The 18,259-nt window shown below is 36.4% G+C and overlaps 1 protein-coding gene across 4 annotated transcripts in view; it reads left to right on the top strand.

The window, feature by feature from the left end:
• Positions 1-18,259, top strand: part of LOC117208591 — a 280,013-nt gene that overhangs the window by 178,651 nt on the left and 83,103 nt on the right. For all 4 annotated transcript variants that reach the window (XR_004487733.1, XM_033449821.1, XM_033449822.1 and 1 more), the window contains exon 3: positions 6,110-6,254. Coding sequence is in view for 3 of the 4 variants with exons in the window: in XM_033449821.1 (XP_033305712.1) it covers positions 6,110-6,254 (145 nt within the window). In the remaining variant the exon portion in view is untranslated. The remainder of the gene's footprint in view (positions 1-6,109; positions 6,255-18,259) is intronic.

The raw sequence follows: 18,259 nt of genomic DNA, 5'->3' as shown, positions 1-18,259 counted from the left end.
CCCAGATATTCAACTCTTTTTATAGCAATTTCTTAAAGGGTTTGATACAAATTTTTAGATAATTTATTTTCATAAAATTAACATCCTGCGAGACAATACAAGTATACGTATCATATTCTTCAATGAACGTTTAACTCCAAATCTGACAATATTAATTGACTCGGTTGCAAAGAATGGTAGACGTGATTTATCGTGTTCAACGTCTGAAGCTTTCAAATTCTTACTGCTTCGAATAAAAAAGGAGAATTTCACTCTGCAAGCGAGTGGTCGTAAAAATTTCACGCGGAAAAGCCACTCGAGTAAACAACGGTATCGTAAATAAAGAGACAAACATTCGTTACACAAACATTTTTCCTTTCCTCCAATTACCACTTCCGATTTATGTTTCGCGCGGTCAGTTCCAAAGTTACCGGTAGTGTACGTTGTAAACGCTTTCTGCTGTTTACAGCGCAATAAAAAAAGAAAAGAAAAAAGAGCAGCTGAATGGGAGAAAGGGTGGAAGAAAGAAAAACGAAAAAATCAGTCGTGGACGATTTGCTAAAAGTTTTACGATGCCGCGTGGAACATTTAGCCGGTTTGCACGATTCTCGGCTTGCCGCTTCGCGAACATTCATCGTAGCCGCTGGAATTATTCATGAATGATACCGTAACTTTCGTTTTAAGATTAAATTTATGCCTCGCTGCCACGCTTCGCTGAGAAACTCGCGCGCAAAGTAATCGCTCATAGATTCAATATTAAATACCGACGCGGAAATAGCTGCATAATGTCTTTAAGGATGGTTTATACCTACGAATGGCTGTACTAACCGGAGGAAAATACGAGCTTACTGGCCAACGACAATAACTCTGTGCTCTTATAAAGCGTGCGCATGTGATGGAAGAATGCGTTGCAAGATAGCGAACCGATAAGCTTACGCTTGTTTCTGTATATCCGTGATTTTCGTTTTACGGTTATTCCTACAGTGAACGCAATATAAAGTAGCTGCTGCTAATCTTTTTCGAGTCGCAACACTTCGACATCGACACTTTCAACTCCTTCCCTGCAAATTTTTACTTTTGCTGGAAATTTATATTTGCATATTTACGATTATAAGTGTCGCAAAATTTAAAAAACCTAAATAAAATATACGACGTATATTATGATTTGCTATTACTATTTAAGTATTCGGAGAGCTGTCGTTTTAAATGGATATTTTACCATGCAACGATATGTGGGATAAGCTCTCGGTGATTTGTTTGTCGGTATATTCCTTTTGCTAAAATTCGTTTATTGCCAAAACGTTGACATATTAGATTTATGAAAATGATGATTTTAACGCTGCTAGACGCATACAGATTTTTTAATAAAGCGAGGGCTCTGGTATAAACATATACAGGGTGGTTGGTAACTGGTGGTACAAGCGGAAAAGGGGTGATTCTACGCGAAAAAAGAAGTCGAAAATATAGAATAAAAATTTTTTTTTAGTTTTTCCATCGAGACAACGATCTACAGTGAGATCCGTTATAACGTACCGCACGCGTACCGAGCGAAAATTCAAAGTCGATTTTCTCGAAAACAAAGCCTCAAACGAAAAATTTTTATTCTATATTTTCGACTTCTTTTTTCGCGTAGAGTCACCCCCTTTCCGCTTGTACCACCAGTTACCAACCACCCTGTATAGGTCATTATTGTCAATAGTTATTATAATCTTTCTATGTCTAAACAGTAGTATGTAATATAACAATAAATAATTGTATCAACTTGGCAAAATGATGCAATTTTTTAGACGTGATTTGTTGCTCATACATGTATAATAATATCAAAAAAAAAGAAAGGAGGTATACGCTTGGTCTATCATATATTTAAGTTCGGGTTTTCTCGGGATAGTATAAATTGTAAATTTAAGGTATAAACTAAGAATCGTAAGAGTGCTGGGGAAGAGAGAAAGAGACAGAGAGAGTGTAGGTAAGAGTGTATGCCTTGGTGACGTCAAAGCTAAATGAGTAACGGAGTGGGAGAAGGGTGCGAAGGTTGAGGGTCAGCATCTTTTTGATCTGGGAAGACCGAAATTGTGAGCCGAGTGTTAGAATAAGACGTACGAAGATATAACTTCAAATAAAACTAAACTTCACTTCAAATAGAACATCTTTTTTTGTCCTTACTCTAGACTATTTAGATACTACGTACATAGTAAAATTTCTATTCGTTAGGAAGCAAACAGAACTATCGGAACAACCTAATCGTAAAAGGCTCTCAGATTAGAAACTTTAATAGAAAATTCCTCCCATACTTCGTAGTATTTACGCAGATCTTTCAGTTATCTCAACAGCTGTATTTTAACGTCGTGTTTGAAAGGTTAAAAAAGGGGAGCAAAAAAAAAAAAAAAAGAAAGAAAAGAGCAAAAGGAAAAACGAAACGAAAAAAAGAATATTCCGAACGTACGAGCCATCCATAGCAGCAATCCCATAGAAAATCCCGGCTGTCTGGGTTACAGTGCAACTCGTAAAAGTCTGGATGCAACGCGTGGTACAACAAGCCCGTTTTTCGCGGCAATTTCGCGCTGGAATACTCGCGGCAATATTTTTATTGCTTTCCACGTTAACAGCGAACGATGGTAGCCAGCAACAGCCGAAGTATAGAATGCATGCATGACGCCATTGCCAATAATAAAAGGATCATTATTGACGATCGACTGCGAGAGAGCAGAGTCGCAATTTTCCACTGTACGAAGTACGGTTAATTTTTCCTGGTGTCCGGAAATTTGGCACCATTGACGCGACTGTATAACACGTGATTTTTCGCTCTTGACGCGCCTACGCGATGTACAGGGCACTGCGTGGAACGTGGTGCGTGGCCCGATTTTTGCTGATGAATCCATTCGTCAGAATTAACGGAGATTCGTCGGCTAATTTAGCTGCGGTGTTCGTATTGAATAAGAAGTGCAGTAGTTAATTTGAATTTGGAAACTTGACTCTTTCTAAACGGATCTTTCATTTGGCAATAAACACGATGATACGATAGTAATATATGCTGCATCGAGTAGAGGCTCTACGTTTGCATCGAATGTTTACTGGAAACAAAAAAAAGAACAAAGGCACCAAACCTTGGAAAGTAACAGGTTTTTCGAAGAGAAATTTGTCGTAACCAAAGGAACAAAACATGAGAATCTAGAAAATTTGTTATACAGGAAACTGTAATATTTTCCAGTCAAGATATCAGCGTCTTGTCAACAATGCTGTCATCGTTTGCGATTATTGTTTTTAGATTACTATCCAGTAGAAACACGCCAGGACGATGAAATATATATTTCGAAATTACCGTGTATTTCAACTTACTTCTACTCTTGATAAGCCGAATAAAACGAAAGCAACATTCACTCTGCGAAATTTGAATGAGCGGAACGTGGTGCACGCGCGATCTTCATAATTCGATCGCGTAATAATATTTCCAATTAAAGTCACTTTAGCCGTGAAAATTCGTTTCGTTTAAGCCGATGCAACAACAGTGCAGGAACATCGTGAGAATTTCAACGCATACATATATGCGCGTATGCGCGTGAATTTTAATTATTTTGGTTTGGTGGACGCGAGGAAGTGTTTATTCCCGCGTCTCGAAACGAGCTAGCACCAGAGATAATTAAATATGGATTATCTGACGCACGTTCGAGCACTCGCTCGTCGCGCTAATTGGACCAGAAAGAAGACAGTTATCGTACGATGGACAAAACGATATTTCACGATAACGAAGCCATGGAAATAACGTATCAGAAGCGAATTGTTAGCACGGTGATCTCTAATTTTATTGTTAGAACGGTGGCTTCATTGAACGTAAAATAGCTATTATTATAACTTGTGGTATATTAAATAGATATTAATTCCCAAAATTAATTTTTGAATTTGCATTAAGAATTTTCTAGAACTAGCGAGATTAGTAAAAGATAAAATATATCGTCGTACAATGAAAATAAGGAAATAAAAACTTCCTTTATTTCCTTCAAAGTAGTCTCCAAGGGACAACTCTTTGGAGCAAAGGATTGTAAAATAAAGAAGGACTCTGCGCGTAGAAAAATTTTATTTAATATCACGATCGCTCTATATATATCTTTCCCTGTGCGATTATTAAAAACAGCTGTTTGTCGTATCTGCGACGAAATAAAATCGACGTTCTTATGTTCTTTTATTTTTTTTTCTTTTTTTGTATATATAATAATACGCTGCAAGTAGATCACGGAATTCTATGCATTTATACGAAGTTTGAAAGTGCGAAATTGCACAGAATGCACATAACGCGAAGAAATTTATTACGATATTCAAAGTATAGTACTTTTTGCAATACTCGGCGGGTAAAACAATTTTTCACCAAGCTTCTACGTTATTAGTTGTGCTGTCAAAAATATGAATTCGCATAAAAAGTCGCCACCTACTATCGCGTTCTACCATCCAAAAATTCGCACTCAAGAACTGTCGTGTCTCTCTCCATCGATTTCGCTGTGTAAAGTCTTTTTTTTCTGCTATCCTGGGTTCCGCACCGGCTGTTTCCGCGTTTTCTCGTTAAGTCGTAAGACGCAACAAGTGTTGGACGGATTATGTCTTGAGGCAAACAAACGAGATCACCGTGCCAGGATAATTCTTCGTCCGAGTTAATTAATTAACTCGGGAATTGGTTGGTGCAAGCGGTGCGTTGCGCGGTCTCGCCATCCCATGGGGTTTGCTTTCTCGTATCGGATCGAGTGCGTTGAACGCTCACGAGATTGTTCGTCGGATTAATTGCGGCTTTATTTCGCCGCGAGATCCTTTTTCCGATTCGTCGAATGACGCGGGTTTAAACTGGTTTTTAGCGAGGTCGCGGATATATAAATCATTTTTAAACATGTTTGCGTTAAATTCGTTTACGACTGTGTGTTTTTTTTTTTTTTTATTTAACCTTCTGTGTCTTGTTGGCGAGGGTGAAAAATTTACATGGAAACTCACTACGGGGGAAGAACATTGCAAGTCGTATTTTCTGCTTCTTCCAGGAGAGCGATTTTAAAATTCATTTCACACAAACGCTGTTTTGCTTAAATTTACCTTGCAACGTACTGTTATTTCTGCCGTTTCCTTGTGGCGAGTAAACTCATCTCGAAGTTAAATCGCCTGTTTCTTGAAAATCAAACGTCAAGTGTATTGCAGAAAGACTTCCGTATAACGCGCCGAAGATATTACAACTGCTGTTTTCATATAACGCGATTCTTCGTACAACGCGCGAAACACACGTAATAAAACCAGATAATAGATTCATTGGAAAGATCGAGTCTGTGAACTGGTCGAAACTGCGAAACTGATCCAAAAATTGAAAATGAATATTTACTTCCGCCAAAACGAAGAATGTGATTGGAATGTGATGTTGGAAGTAAAAGTATTTTTCTATTTAAAAAATCTTAAAAAACACAATACATAAATTCGTATAATTATATCTTTATTAAATTCCAACAAAATAAAAGATTTTTTACATACATTAATAATATCTTCTTCCTAATTAACTTCGTATAAATGTCGTTTAATTTTTAAAACACAGTCCTACTTGATAAAACATAGAAAATAAAAGTTTGCATGACAGCAATCATCTTAAACATGTTACCTTAAATTATGCGCGTTATAGTGGAAAAATTCTTATACAACACGATTTCATATAGCGCGTAACGTTACACGGCAATGTACTATATATACATAGACAATGAAATTAAAAAATTTAGAGAAAGTCAGTCAGTTTGGCTTCGCGAAATTTCGTACGTTCATTTACTTTGATATTCTACGAATATGAGATACAAAGGCTGATAAAAGAAAAACGCGTCATTGGATAATAAAGGTGTGATTTTTACAGTCGCTGTATTCAAATACTTCCATCCGCATTTCAACGAATGAAAACAATTGCTCTCTTGACTCGTGGCAACCTGATGATTGTCGACAGTTTACACGAATCGCTCAAATGCGACAGTTTCGAGCCGGTTTGTCACGTTGGTCGTCGCGACACGTCCAATAGCGTTCTAACAAGCGTGAAACGAGAACGTTATTCTTCTTTGAACGTATTTCTGTGTATGCAAGTGTGCGAAGACCGTCGCATTCAACGGCTGGCGTTTCTTTTGTTTTCCAGGCAGACCTGTCCTGCCAGAACACGAAGCAGTCCGTGGGCGCGATTTATACGCGCACGAACTTCGTGACACTGAAATACGTCACCGACTCGTGGGGCACCATCTCGAACGGCTTCCGTCTCGTTATCACCGCCGTCAAGGATCCAAGTGAGTACATTTCTCCATGTGATAATTCCTTCGTTCTTTTGTGTCTCGGGCGCCTGTCTTGCCTCCGCGTTATCTGATACGCGCGCAAAAGTTTTCTTCGCTCGCAGTTTTCGTCGTTCCACGCGTTATCGTGGAAATGGTAGACGCGCGACGACGCGTTAGTTGCGTTTTAAACGTCACGGAATTGTTTTATTTAGCAGAGCCAAGTAATGAAAATCACGTCGCTGCTCGACAATGATTGAGTGTCACGACTCGACAAATTTCAAATTTGCTTTTACTAATTTAGACGTCCACGTTATTTTTCTATTTCAGTAATTTCAGTCGTCGGGCCTTAAATCAGCTTTGCGTGAGAAAGCAGAGTTGTTACTTTTTCCCCGGTCAACCAATGTTTTATAACAACAGCGGCTTGTCTTCGGTTGTTTCGCGGAAGTTCGTAGCGCTTTCGCAAGTAGTGTGTCTCGTACTAGGTCAGCCGTACAATGTCGTTGAAATGACTGGCGAAGATTTCTTTGTAAAATTTGGGAAGCCTCTTCTCTAAAATGTAGATTTTTCAAGTTGTGCCATTGTCGTTGGCAAACAGCGACGTGTAAAAATTGCACGGACGCAACATTATCGAGGAAACGTAAGTGGAGCAAGTTATCGTTATTCCAAAGTACAAGAAATGTATTGGGATAATAAATTCGAGGCATAAGAAGAAGTTCTAGAAGGGAAAGTAGTTTATTAAAGCAGCATGAGATACTTCTGTCTTTTGAATTTCGTAAAACTGTAGGTTCCACATCGAGGAAGAAATAAAAACGAAAAAGATATGAACTAAATTCTTGAAATTCTCGTTCACGATTGCAGTGTGAATTTAATGGAATTTAGCGATGTAAATGGACCAGGAAGAATCAGAAATAAAATGTTGCGTTAATGGACGTTTCCTTCCGTCATTTATAAATAATGGTTTACGTCATTTCACGCATGGAGTTATCGCTATAAAATTATCTGTTGAATAAAAATATCAGTTTGAAGCTATGGTGTCCGTTTTGACTATTCAAGTTTTACCGGTTTATTCCACGCTAAATTCGTATTAAAATCCTACAGGAAGAGAGATGAAATGAGAAATTATGGAACAAACCCTTCATGACGAGTTCTGCTCATTAAAAATTCCTGAGCTCCTTATTAAAGTCTATTTATCTGTAGTTACAAGTATTACGTCTCAATTTTTGTCATTTACAGCGAACAAAAGAAATTACGCAGAGAAGAAATAATAATGTCTTGCGAATTCAAGCCGAACCGAGGGAAAGATGTCTGATTAAAGAACGAAATGAACCACGAAGCTTTCGTTTCGAATGACTTTCTGAAAGGAAATTAAACGACCGTTTCTCTCTTTCTTCGCTCCGTGACAGCTTTTTTCGAGTGTGTTCTACTTCAGTTGGTTCGACTTAATGAAGTGCTTAATGCACCGTGATTAAGCGAAAGAGCGAAGTACGAATGAAGAAAGGAGAAACACGTTATAAAATACTCTCCATTCCTTCGATAATAACGGGATATTGTCGACTTCGTTTGTCGTGCCGTTTGCTAAAGAGACGTTCTTGAAAATCGTAATCTATATAATGGCTTTTATTAGTAACGATATGGCGATAATTTTCACGTTTGACTATTAAAATGAATGGAAAATGTAAGAAATGTGGGAACTAGTAAGCAAGATATAAAATGCCCTGCACTATTTCTCAAAGTCGAAGAATACTTCACGTTACAGTCTCCGAGACGTTTCTTTAAATTTAATATCGTTACACTACCTGTATCGATTTATTCGCAATATCTACTCTTGGTCGTAAAATTCGATTAAAAGGACAGTATTTCGTGTATGAGTTGCATTGTGCGTTGCATTATTATTATTAATCTGGTTCCGTTTCATGATAGTGCAGTGGCTCGTCATGGGACGACTGTAGCTGCTTTTCTCGAAAACAAACGAAATAAAGTGTCGCACCAGCCACTCTGTTCGCCAGATTTAGCACCGCGCAATTACTCTCCGTCTCCGCGGCTTCAAGTAACAACGAAGGGCAAACGTTATGACAGCATTTAAGACATCAAGAAGATCGTGACGAGTATTCTCAAAGTAAATGCGCAAAAAGACACGCAAGAATTATTTGGCGCGTTAGATAACAGCGCAGATGGTTGTATCGCCTCAGGAAGAGAGCGTTTTGAACAAAATAAAATATTTTCCTCAAAACGATAGCTCTGTTATTTTTAGAAATTTCTACTATCTTCGGGACAGACCCGTTAGAGTCTTCCGGCGATAAAACAGATCTTTGTCTCACCTGGTTTTCCTTATACATTTTCCATAGACGTATCGCTGGAACAAAAGAGCCAATTACACAAGCAGAGACAAACTTCGGTGAATAAATAAACCGGCGCACAATTATAATTCAACGGGATGAGAATAAATGAAACAGTAAATTAACGACGCTTCCTATTAACGGTCCTCAAATTACCGGCCACTCGTTATTTCGTGCCATAGTCTCAATGCTGCTCTCGGTAATTTTAAATTAACAGCAACGCCATGGCGAAAGATAATACCGTCATCCGGCTGTGTAAAATTCCCCCTTTTCTCTCTCTGGCCACCGTGGAAACGCTAAGATCTCCTGAAATTGCCGCGGAAATTCTGATGCTCTGTAGCACTGCGATAAATTAAGGTCGCAAGGCTGGCTATCCGCGAATTTTCCTCTATATACGCGCTTGAAAAGTGCCAGCCGAAATGATAGAGAAAAGAAAACTGCTTGCTACGCTGCGTCTGGCCAACGTGTGTTCTCTTCTACGGATTAGCTGCTGTGCGTGCTTCCTCTACTAATCTTCGTGTTCTTGCTCATTTTCGCCGACTGTCGACTTTATAAAGTAATATCAAGTCACACTCGTGACATGGATTAAGGATCAAGTGCTTGAAACGAGTGCAGCTTGTACTTGCATTCGAAATTAAGGTTAACATCGAACTTTCATTCCAAACTGTAGTCATTCCACACCACCCCTTTATTTTCTTAACTTTAACAGAGTTAACCGTATCTCGTAGACAGATTATTGCAGATATTCAAATAGAAATATTTAAAATCGTTGGACACGTGGACGAATGGTGTATATAATTTTATTATACTTACTGTTGCCAGATCTCTAAATAAATAATATAAACGTGCAATCTATTGATTTTATAATATTGTTTTCACATTGGTTAATATTGTTTTCAATTTATAATTCGTTATTAATCTATACGCATTGTGTACTGTAATTGCAAATGGAGCAAGTGCCTGGATATTTGCTAGGAATGACATTAAAGTTATCAATTTCGTAATGAGCATACAAGCGTATCAAAAATTCCATTCATTTTCATTTTTTTTTTTCTTTTCGTTCCTTTTGTTTAATACCGAAAAATATCCTGTAACGTTCTCTCGATTCGATAATTTTAATAGCAATTATATAATTCAACATAGCATTATGTTATATGCAGTTGACAAGCAGCTATAACATGGATTAGTATAACTTATGCAATAAATTGCGTATTTAGTGAAATTAATGGGAACACGCGACATTTAGATGACAGAATATTCAGCGCAAATATTGCACATTATATCGAATAATATTCTGAAAACAGATAATTATTATTTACATATCGCGAGAAATTTCGACGTCCGCTAGCTGTACGTTAAACTATTAATAAATAAGTATAATTGAATAGATAAATGACTAAGATAAACGAAGTTATTAGTCAGAATATTCGAGTTATGGTATTTTAGAAACTTGCCAGTTTTTTCTTTTTTAATTATTAGACGCGTAAAATAAAATTTCTTAAACATTGAACAAATTCTCGAAATCTTCGTAAAATTAAACAAAACTTGGTCAAGACCATCTGCGTCGTGGAACGAAATTTTTGAAAATACGGTACGTAGGTGGGATACTATTTATTATGCGTAACGCCTCGAAAAATACTGAATTTATACAAGGTATAGCAATATATTACGAATTCAGGATACGCGTTTTAACACATACTCTTTAAAATTCACATGTTGCTTGAATAATTCATTATATGACACAGTGAAAACTCAACGATCGTTATTTAGTTGAAATCATTCATCGATATAGACCGTGTCAAAGAATAAACGTTTCAGCGAGCGAAACAAATGTTTTAACAGGTGAAGCCAACAGAGGTGGAATTTAAATACCTCATTAACAACAAGAATTACTCCCAAGTTTACTATACGAAGCGAACATCTATCGTTTGCCAGAACTTGAATATTTCGATTTGACGCGTTATTATTTTTACAATCGGAAGCAGCATCGAAAACTTGCATTTCCAATATTCTCGCATTTCCTGCCCAATAATAATTAACGTAGCATAATTTTATACTCCTGGCTGTGAACTAAATGTAGACAACTGAATTAATGAATACTTTAGAACGCGTAGACAACTGAATGAACAAATACCCTGATTGTTATACTACTAATTAAGGCTCACGGTGTACATAAATAGATAATGTTTCGTCGAAAAGACAACAACAGGTCAGTGTGAAGTATTTAAAAGCCCCATATAGCTATCAAAACGATGTTCACGAATGTAGACAAGCGGCAGGCCCATTGTCCGATTCGCGTTTGGCATAACGCGATGCTCTGTACGATGTGCAATTCGAGAAATTCCAAACTGTCCGGAATCACGAAAGCTTCCTGCTCAGACATGACGGGCTGTGTTGCAGCGCGAGCAAGGAATTGTTGCTGATAATATTAGCGCGATTCAACGCGTCGCGTTTTGCGGTTTGTACCGTGTCGGAATCACACGATATTCACGTGATTAATGTTGTTACTATTATTGCAACTCGTTATAAGTTTTTCCACTATTCTCTTAAACGGAAATATACAGCTCTTTCTGTACAGGTAGGCGATCTTATCGTATAAAAAACAAAGAGAAACGTGACGTGGTATTTTTGTGTTTATATTTTATTCTTTTCTTCCGTCTTTCGATTGACTTTTCGGTGATATGAAATAGTATAGTGTTAGAAAAATAATAATTCAAATCCACTCGGAGCTAAATGTGCGACTTTAAAGTTATTCCATCAAAGGCAAGAAAATTTTCTACGTCGTCACGTCTTCTTATTTTCCTTGCCACTTTTAAGGAAAATAGGATCATATACGATCGTTAGTCAGTCAAGACACACACACACACACACAGAAAAAAGCACGTGAATCATTAAGAGGCACGATGCATTTTCGGTTCAGCGCTGTTTTAATTGAAAAATCAATCCAGAGCTCAACCGGACCCCGTTAAGCCGGCCGGCATCGATTACCTATTTTTCACGTAAAGCTTTTCATACGATGTCTATAAAACACTGCATTAACGGAGTAATTTGTCGGACGCCAGACGAAAGCCGGGGGTTTTTAGTCTTTCATGATCGAAAGGTTTCGAGCGCGTATCCCCTTCGAAATTCGGTTCGAAACGTTGAAGTCGCTCACGGAATTCCGCGGGTATCGTGAAATTATTAACAAGCTTCGTCGTTGAAATTACGGCGTGTCGTTAATTTTATTCCATTTTGCATGCAAATGAGCCATAGCGAGAGGAATATCGGCGAACTTCGTTCACTATTCGTCCACGAGTTTCGCTCGTCTCGAAGCTCGGTTAGCTGAAGCTTTAGAAAGCGTGACACGCCGCATTATTTCCCGGTTTATCACTTGCTCTTGTTGTTGCTCCCTTCGACTCGACTCGCGTATCCATCTTTTTCAATATGTATATTCGTTTTTAGAATGATTAATGTCGAGAATGGAAACACGCGCGCAACCGTAGATAGTTTATATGGGAATCAAAGATGAAAGCAGTGGGCGCGAGTTGGCCGGACATTAGCAAAATTGATACGAGGAGATATTTGATGAAAAGATACAAAGACGACCAGCTAGAGTTGAAATGAAAATGCTGTGAGGAAAAAATAGTTTCACACGTGTGTGTAGAGCGTAGGCGATGAATGATATTGTAGATAAGTGAGATAATATTTTACTAAAATATTAACTAAATAAAAATACTAAATAAATAGAAATTTAAATATATATAGAATATAAATATTTAAGACATTACAATGGCATAGTGCCCAGATTTAATGTTAGAATGATGTGTTAATTTGTCTTTTTGGGGACCCACAAACACGTTAATATCAACTTGCGTAACCTATGCGTAACGCATGTTCCCTTGCGAACTACTTGTATTTTCCATCGAGCGAAGGCTTTTGTTTTCGTTCTGTACGTTCGATATTATTTTAGAACGAAATCGCCCGTTTACTATACTAAATAAATAAATTACTATACATGAAACTAGCTTCTGTCCGCGATTTTGTTCGTAATACCAATATACGGAACAATTTTTGAGCAGATGAATTTCTATGAATGAGATACCTACATATTTTTTATACCAACAACTAGGTTATTCTCCGTTGTAAAAATAGAAAGAGAAAAATCATAAAGAGATTCGATTTCAGAAGAAGCACGGTGTAAACAGTAACCATCGTTATTTCATCTGTATGAAACATGGGAGCGTATGATGCCAGCTCAGATACCAGGCTATTTCTCAGGTTCTACGAAATGGAACGAGATGAAACGTAGCCTATTTTCTTATCTAACTCCAAACTCCGTTCCATAGATTTCACGCGATGCGAGTACAAACAGACAAACAAACGGTCGGACAAAAATTCCAAAACTTAGTATTCTCCACTCCATAGCTCATAAGATGTTTCTCGATAACAATCTTCTCTATCTTTTTATATTCAACGCACAGACACAAACCTTCTACCGCTTTATCACATACATTTTCCATCGTATACATCTAACAAATTCTATCTGCAAACAAATCAATCTCGATAACGAACAACCACCTGCGTTTTAAAAGAAACATTTCTCAAACACCTCATTATGATCTCCTCCGGGTGCCATAACTCATCTAAAACGACGCGCTCTCACTATCGAATTTAAAGTTACCAGGTACAAACCTTCTTAACTATGTCCGCAACGAACTTTTCCTCGTGCCATCGGAACGCGTTAAACGGATCATGAAGCCATCGACGCTGTACTTTCGAAATTGTTAAGATGGATCGCAGCCAGTTTAGACGGTCTCGTCCTATTATTCAAAAGCGGGCCCGGCGCCGAGCGCCATGCATTTTCGTAACAGATGATCGCGCGGATAAGCGTCGAAACGGCGCCATTAAAACGCCACCATCAATCAGAAAACTAGCGTGTCGAGAAGGTGGCCGCGCCGCTGCCAACGACTTGGCTCGATAAGATGCGGCGACATGTTCGATAAGTTGCCTCTATCCGCGCCGAAGACAAACGACGAATCTTAATCCTCGCGCCCTGCCGCGACTTCAATCGACGAGGACGATTCAACGCGTGCCGACGCGTTTCACTTCCGCTCCTCTGTTTCTCTCGCGTTTCCTCTGTCTGTCCTCGATCGGTTCTTTCCACTTCTCCTCCTTTCTTCAAGGATTCAATTCTTGGACACACTTTCAATCTTCTCCGCTTCTATCGGCAAGTCGCGTATCGATTTCGTCGCCTTGCTTTCAATATTACCCGCTCGTGACATTCTTGCATTCGCTTTTACCTGTTCTTCACGCCTACACAGTTACCGGGTCAAATAGAATTATTTGTCGAACTTTTGCCGCGTGAATTTCCGTGTATTTCTATATGGAGCTTGTTAAACCTTTTTCATTCGCGACCCGAGTTACGTACACAAAAAGGTACATAAAATGGATGTACATCGAAAGATTGATCGATAATAGATGAAAGAAGTTAAATTTTAAACGATTCTTTGCTGTATTTATGATTTGATTACTCGTTATCACTTGTTGGGACAAACCTAAGGTATGTCGATGAGAGAAATATGCTTCTTTATCTTTGCGTAAAGAATTAAATCGTAAACGATGAAGACGTTGTTTTGTAATATTTAAATACGTAATGTAAAATGTTATAAGCGTGTTTATGGCCATTTTAGAAATTGCTGAAAATTCTGTCTCAATTGCTAGAAAAAACCCGTTGAAACGATCTTTTAAGAAGCTGGTGTTTTACACCGATGTTGTCGACGAATTTTTTATGATCTTTTAATGACAAATGATTGACATTTCTTGTTTCATTGGTGCGTGGCAGTTGCAAAGATTTTCACGACCCTGTAGTTTTGAAAACACTGATACAGAATGTAGGAGGCGCATGTTCGGAAAATTAACGCTCAATATCGCTGCATCCTTTCGGTCATTTTCAACTGAAGAAATTTCTCAAATTAGAAATATGAAAGAACGTCGAAAAATCGTTTGATTTAGTGGGAGAAATCTAATAAAATACTTGATTTTTCTTGAAATTGTCCGTTATGGAGATTTTAATACTAATAAGTATCTTAGTCGATTTTAGTTAAAATGAGCTCGAAACTGAAATATCGTTGAGATGGCAAATGATAAAGATGAGAGATAAATTATTTAGTAGAGTATTAAAATATGTCAGAGTCAACGTTATTTTTTGCCCGAAAATATCACGAAGTAGAATGGATCCAGAAACAACAATGCGATAGCCAGGCTTTACAAATATTGAGTGTACGGAAAGACAAAGATCAATAGTCACAAACCAATTAATCTCTCGACCTCCTCTGGCTGATTCTTTTATTTCGCTGTCAATCAATCTCTGTGGTGTTATTCCGTGGTTATTGAATCGATCTTTTCTTTTGTCGAACAAATACGAACAAATATATAATAAATATACGAATTTCCTTTATTTGAAAAAATAGAAGTAAGAAAGTAGTATTCGAATAATCAAGTTTATCAATAAAAATTATATTCGCATTATTGATCTCGTTCATCGTATTGTTTGTATAAAATGATACGACACGAGCAAATAAATTAGACAAATTTTTCCATCGTACTTTTACCAAATGCTTATACAGTATCAAAATCGTTTTCCTACAAATCGAGTTTCAAATTTTGGTCTTTTTATATATTTAATATTATGATATGTTAATAAATATGCTACCATAGTGACTGATATTATTAGCAGGGAATTTTATAAGTCACTAGTTGTTGCAAGTTACTAATTATTATCACTGCTCATAAATTTGTCTTGTATTGTCTTGTAAATTTGTCTGTAACAAGGCACAGTTTGTTAACAAAATACATGAAGTTCAAAGAGTAAAGTTTTCAAAACTAGAAGTAAGCCGATTGTCCTACTTCATTGTGCCCTTATTTGACAGAACTTTGTAACTGAAAATTTATTACTTGTCGATTCATTAGTACTATCACACCCAGTTCTATTTTTATATGATTTTGATTTAATACCACTCTAAAAAAAACACACACACAATTCATTTCTCTTTTTATACGATTTAATTCGATCTAACGCAGTTCAAATAGCGCTTCTCCAAAAATGTCCATTTGAATTCAACACTGTACATTCGAAACTTTTTTCGATATATTTTTTTTTCCTCGGTTTACACTCTGATTTTAGTTTATGTTTCTCTTGGAATTCAATCACCGACTGGCGGCGATTTTTTACCATTTTATTTTCCACGTTATTGGAAAAAGCATATAACCTACTGCATCCGCTATAAAATGACAACATTGAGTCCCAGTAAGTTACCTGAAAATTCCCAATTTTCTTTTCAATACATACATCAGTTCTGGTTTCTTATTTCGTGCTTGAAGTTACTGTCGATCGAGAAAAATTGAAATCCCGAACGTTCATCTAAATGTAATTGTCTTAAAAGTTCACATAATAAAAAAGTATGTTTCTGTGGATAAAAATTGAATAAAGAGGTAAATAAAGGTTTTTCTACTATTCTTTCGTATGTATTCTATGCTTCTTACACGTTTTTCTCGTGAAAAACAAGACCGAAATAGTATTATTAATATGATTATTTTACACGCAAGAGAATCTTAGTGCCATTTAAGCTATGTTACACGTATCCAATACTTTTCAGGAAATATTTAACTCAAGAATATTAAGACTTTGAATGTTTTATCTGTGATAACAAACAGTATGAGTATGATCTTTATGATTAAAAGCGTTCCAAAGTTTTGAGTATGTGTGTGCTGAAATCGAATCACTTTGAAGCAAAAATCTACGAAGTAACGAAGAGAGATTGCTTGCTCTGTTCAATTATTCTCTCTCGCGCTTTACTTTCTCCCGGGAATATTATAGATTCGTGTAAATATTTGAAATTAAATTTCTGGTGAATTGAATTGTTTGATCAGAAAATATGAACTGATAAGTGAAGAACCAACACACACACGGACCGGAGTATCGTAATCACATTATAGAATTTTCTGATAAAAGTGCAAAAGGAAATAAAATTTAATACGTGCGTGTCTTCTTACTGAATAATGAATTAATAACAATAATAGCAATGCAATATATCGTTTCTTTTGATGAAACTATTCTCGATTACGCGTGTTCGATCAATTTAGCTAAATTTCATTTCTAATTGACGACTTGAAAAACATTTTTTTTTTTTTCTGATAATTCACAATTTGAATCGTACTTTTTATATTAGTTTCACGTACATTTTTCATTTATATAAGGAACAGTTGTTGAAAAGGAATAAGCGATATTTTTCTCCGAGTTTCGCGATAAAACTTTGAAGGGACATTGAATATTCTATGGGATTAAGCTCATAGTTAAGAAGCTTAGCCTTTTCATTGCTCTTATTACTCTGTTGCCAGTTATTTCGTTTTTAAAATTTTATCTTCTTGCGAAAGCTCTCTGATCTTCAATAAATGTTGTCATATTCACGATATTTTTTCGAAAGATATTTCGTTTCGTCCAACTTTAATCTTACCAACGTTTCATTTCTGTTTATGAATATATTTCTTTTTCAATGAACCTTCACGTGTATGATGATAAATTTCAAATATTCGTATTTTTCCCTCCACAATATCAAGCATTGCATAGTTGTGTGTTAAATAAATAATTATCCGATATGAAATATACTTTTCAGTGCGGTAATTCTGCAATCTATTAATAATACAGTAACAAATTAACTTTATGTAAGTTATATAGGAGCTTCAGAATATAGAAAGTTTTCAGGGAAGGTAGTGCTTATTCAAAAAGCTTTAAAATAAAATATTGGAGAAGTAATATTAATAATAGTTATTTGTAAATATTTTTCAGCTAAGAAGCACAACACATTATTTAACAAATATTTAAAGGAAAGCAAAAGCTCATTAAAGAGTTAAATCCTCAGGCTCCTCAAAATTCTCTTAAGCGGTGAAACGTCCAATTAATTATCTCATAGAAGATTCGTTAAATGAATTGTTAATGAACTGCTAAATCCAGCCTGGAGCCATTAACAGCTCTACATTTTCTCTCGTATTCGTCTTACTTTTACAATTTCTTACGTTAAAACAGATAACCGTTTTACTGCATTTCTTTTCGCATCGTTGAAAGAGAATAATCTAATGTACATACATCGCGTAAGAAGAACGTTACAATCACAAAAAACGAACAATTTTCTTACCAATTCGATTTATGTTACTGCAAATGTTGTAATAGATCTTTTTGCAAATAATTGTTCTAATCTTTTTCTTATCTCTAGTACGAGTCAGTTGTTGTTCGAAGGAATAAGTTGCTATAATTAACTACAGTTAATAATCTACAAATATGCAATGCGACAGACTACTAATTCTATCGTGATCTTTAATTTTATTAATCATAATTTGCACTTTTCTTACGTTATTATTTCTGATGGAATAAAAGTAAGAAAATTTAATGAAATTTCCCAAATACTTTATGAGGTAGTACGTGAAAAATATATGCAGAATTTTTATGGCTGAAGTGGTAGGTGGTTTACATCGATATACACGAAATGTCGACGGAACCATAAAATTGTCGCGATAGCTTTAAAGCTCTTGGAGATTACTTGTTCCATGCTCTCCGTATTTTCAGCGTTATCTTGCAGTCTATGTATATGACATAATCTATGATTTACTAAATACGTTCTGTTAATATCCTGCAAGAAAATTCACAGTGGC

Source organism: Bombus bifarius, unplaced genomic scaffold (genome assembly GCF_011952205.1).
Source record: "Bombus bifarius isolate JDL3187 unplaced genomic scaffold, Bbif_JDL3187 scf7180000008140, whole genome shotgun sequence".
In the NCBI taxonomy this organism is placed as follows: Eukaryota; Metazoa; Arthropoda; class Insecta; order Hymenoptera; family Apidae; genus Bombus; species Bombus bifarius.
The sequence above is the reverse complement of the archived record's forward strand: the minus strand, read 5'-3'. Positions and strand labels throughout refer to the sequence as shown.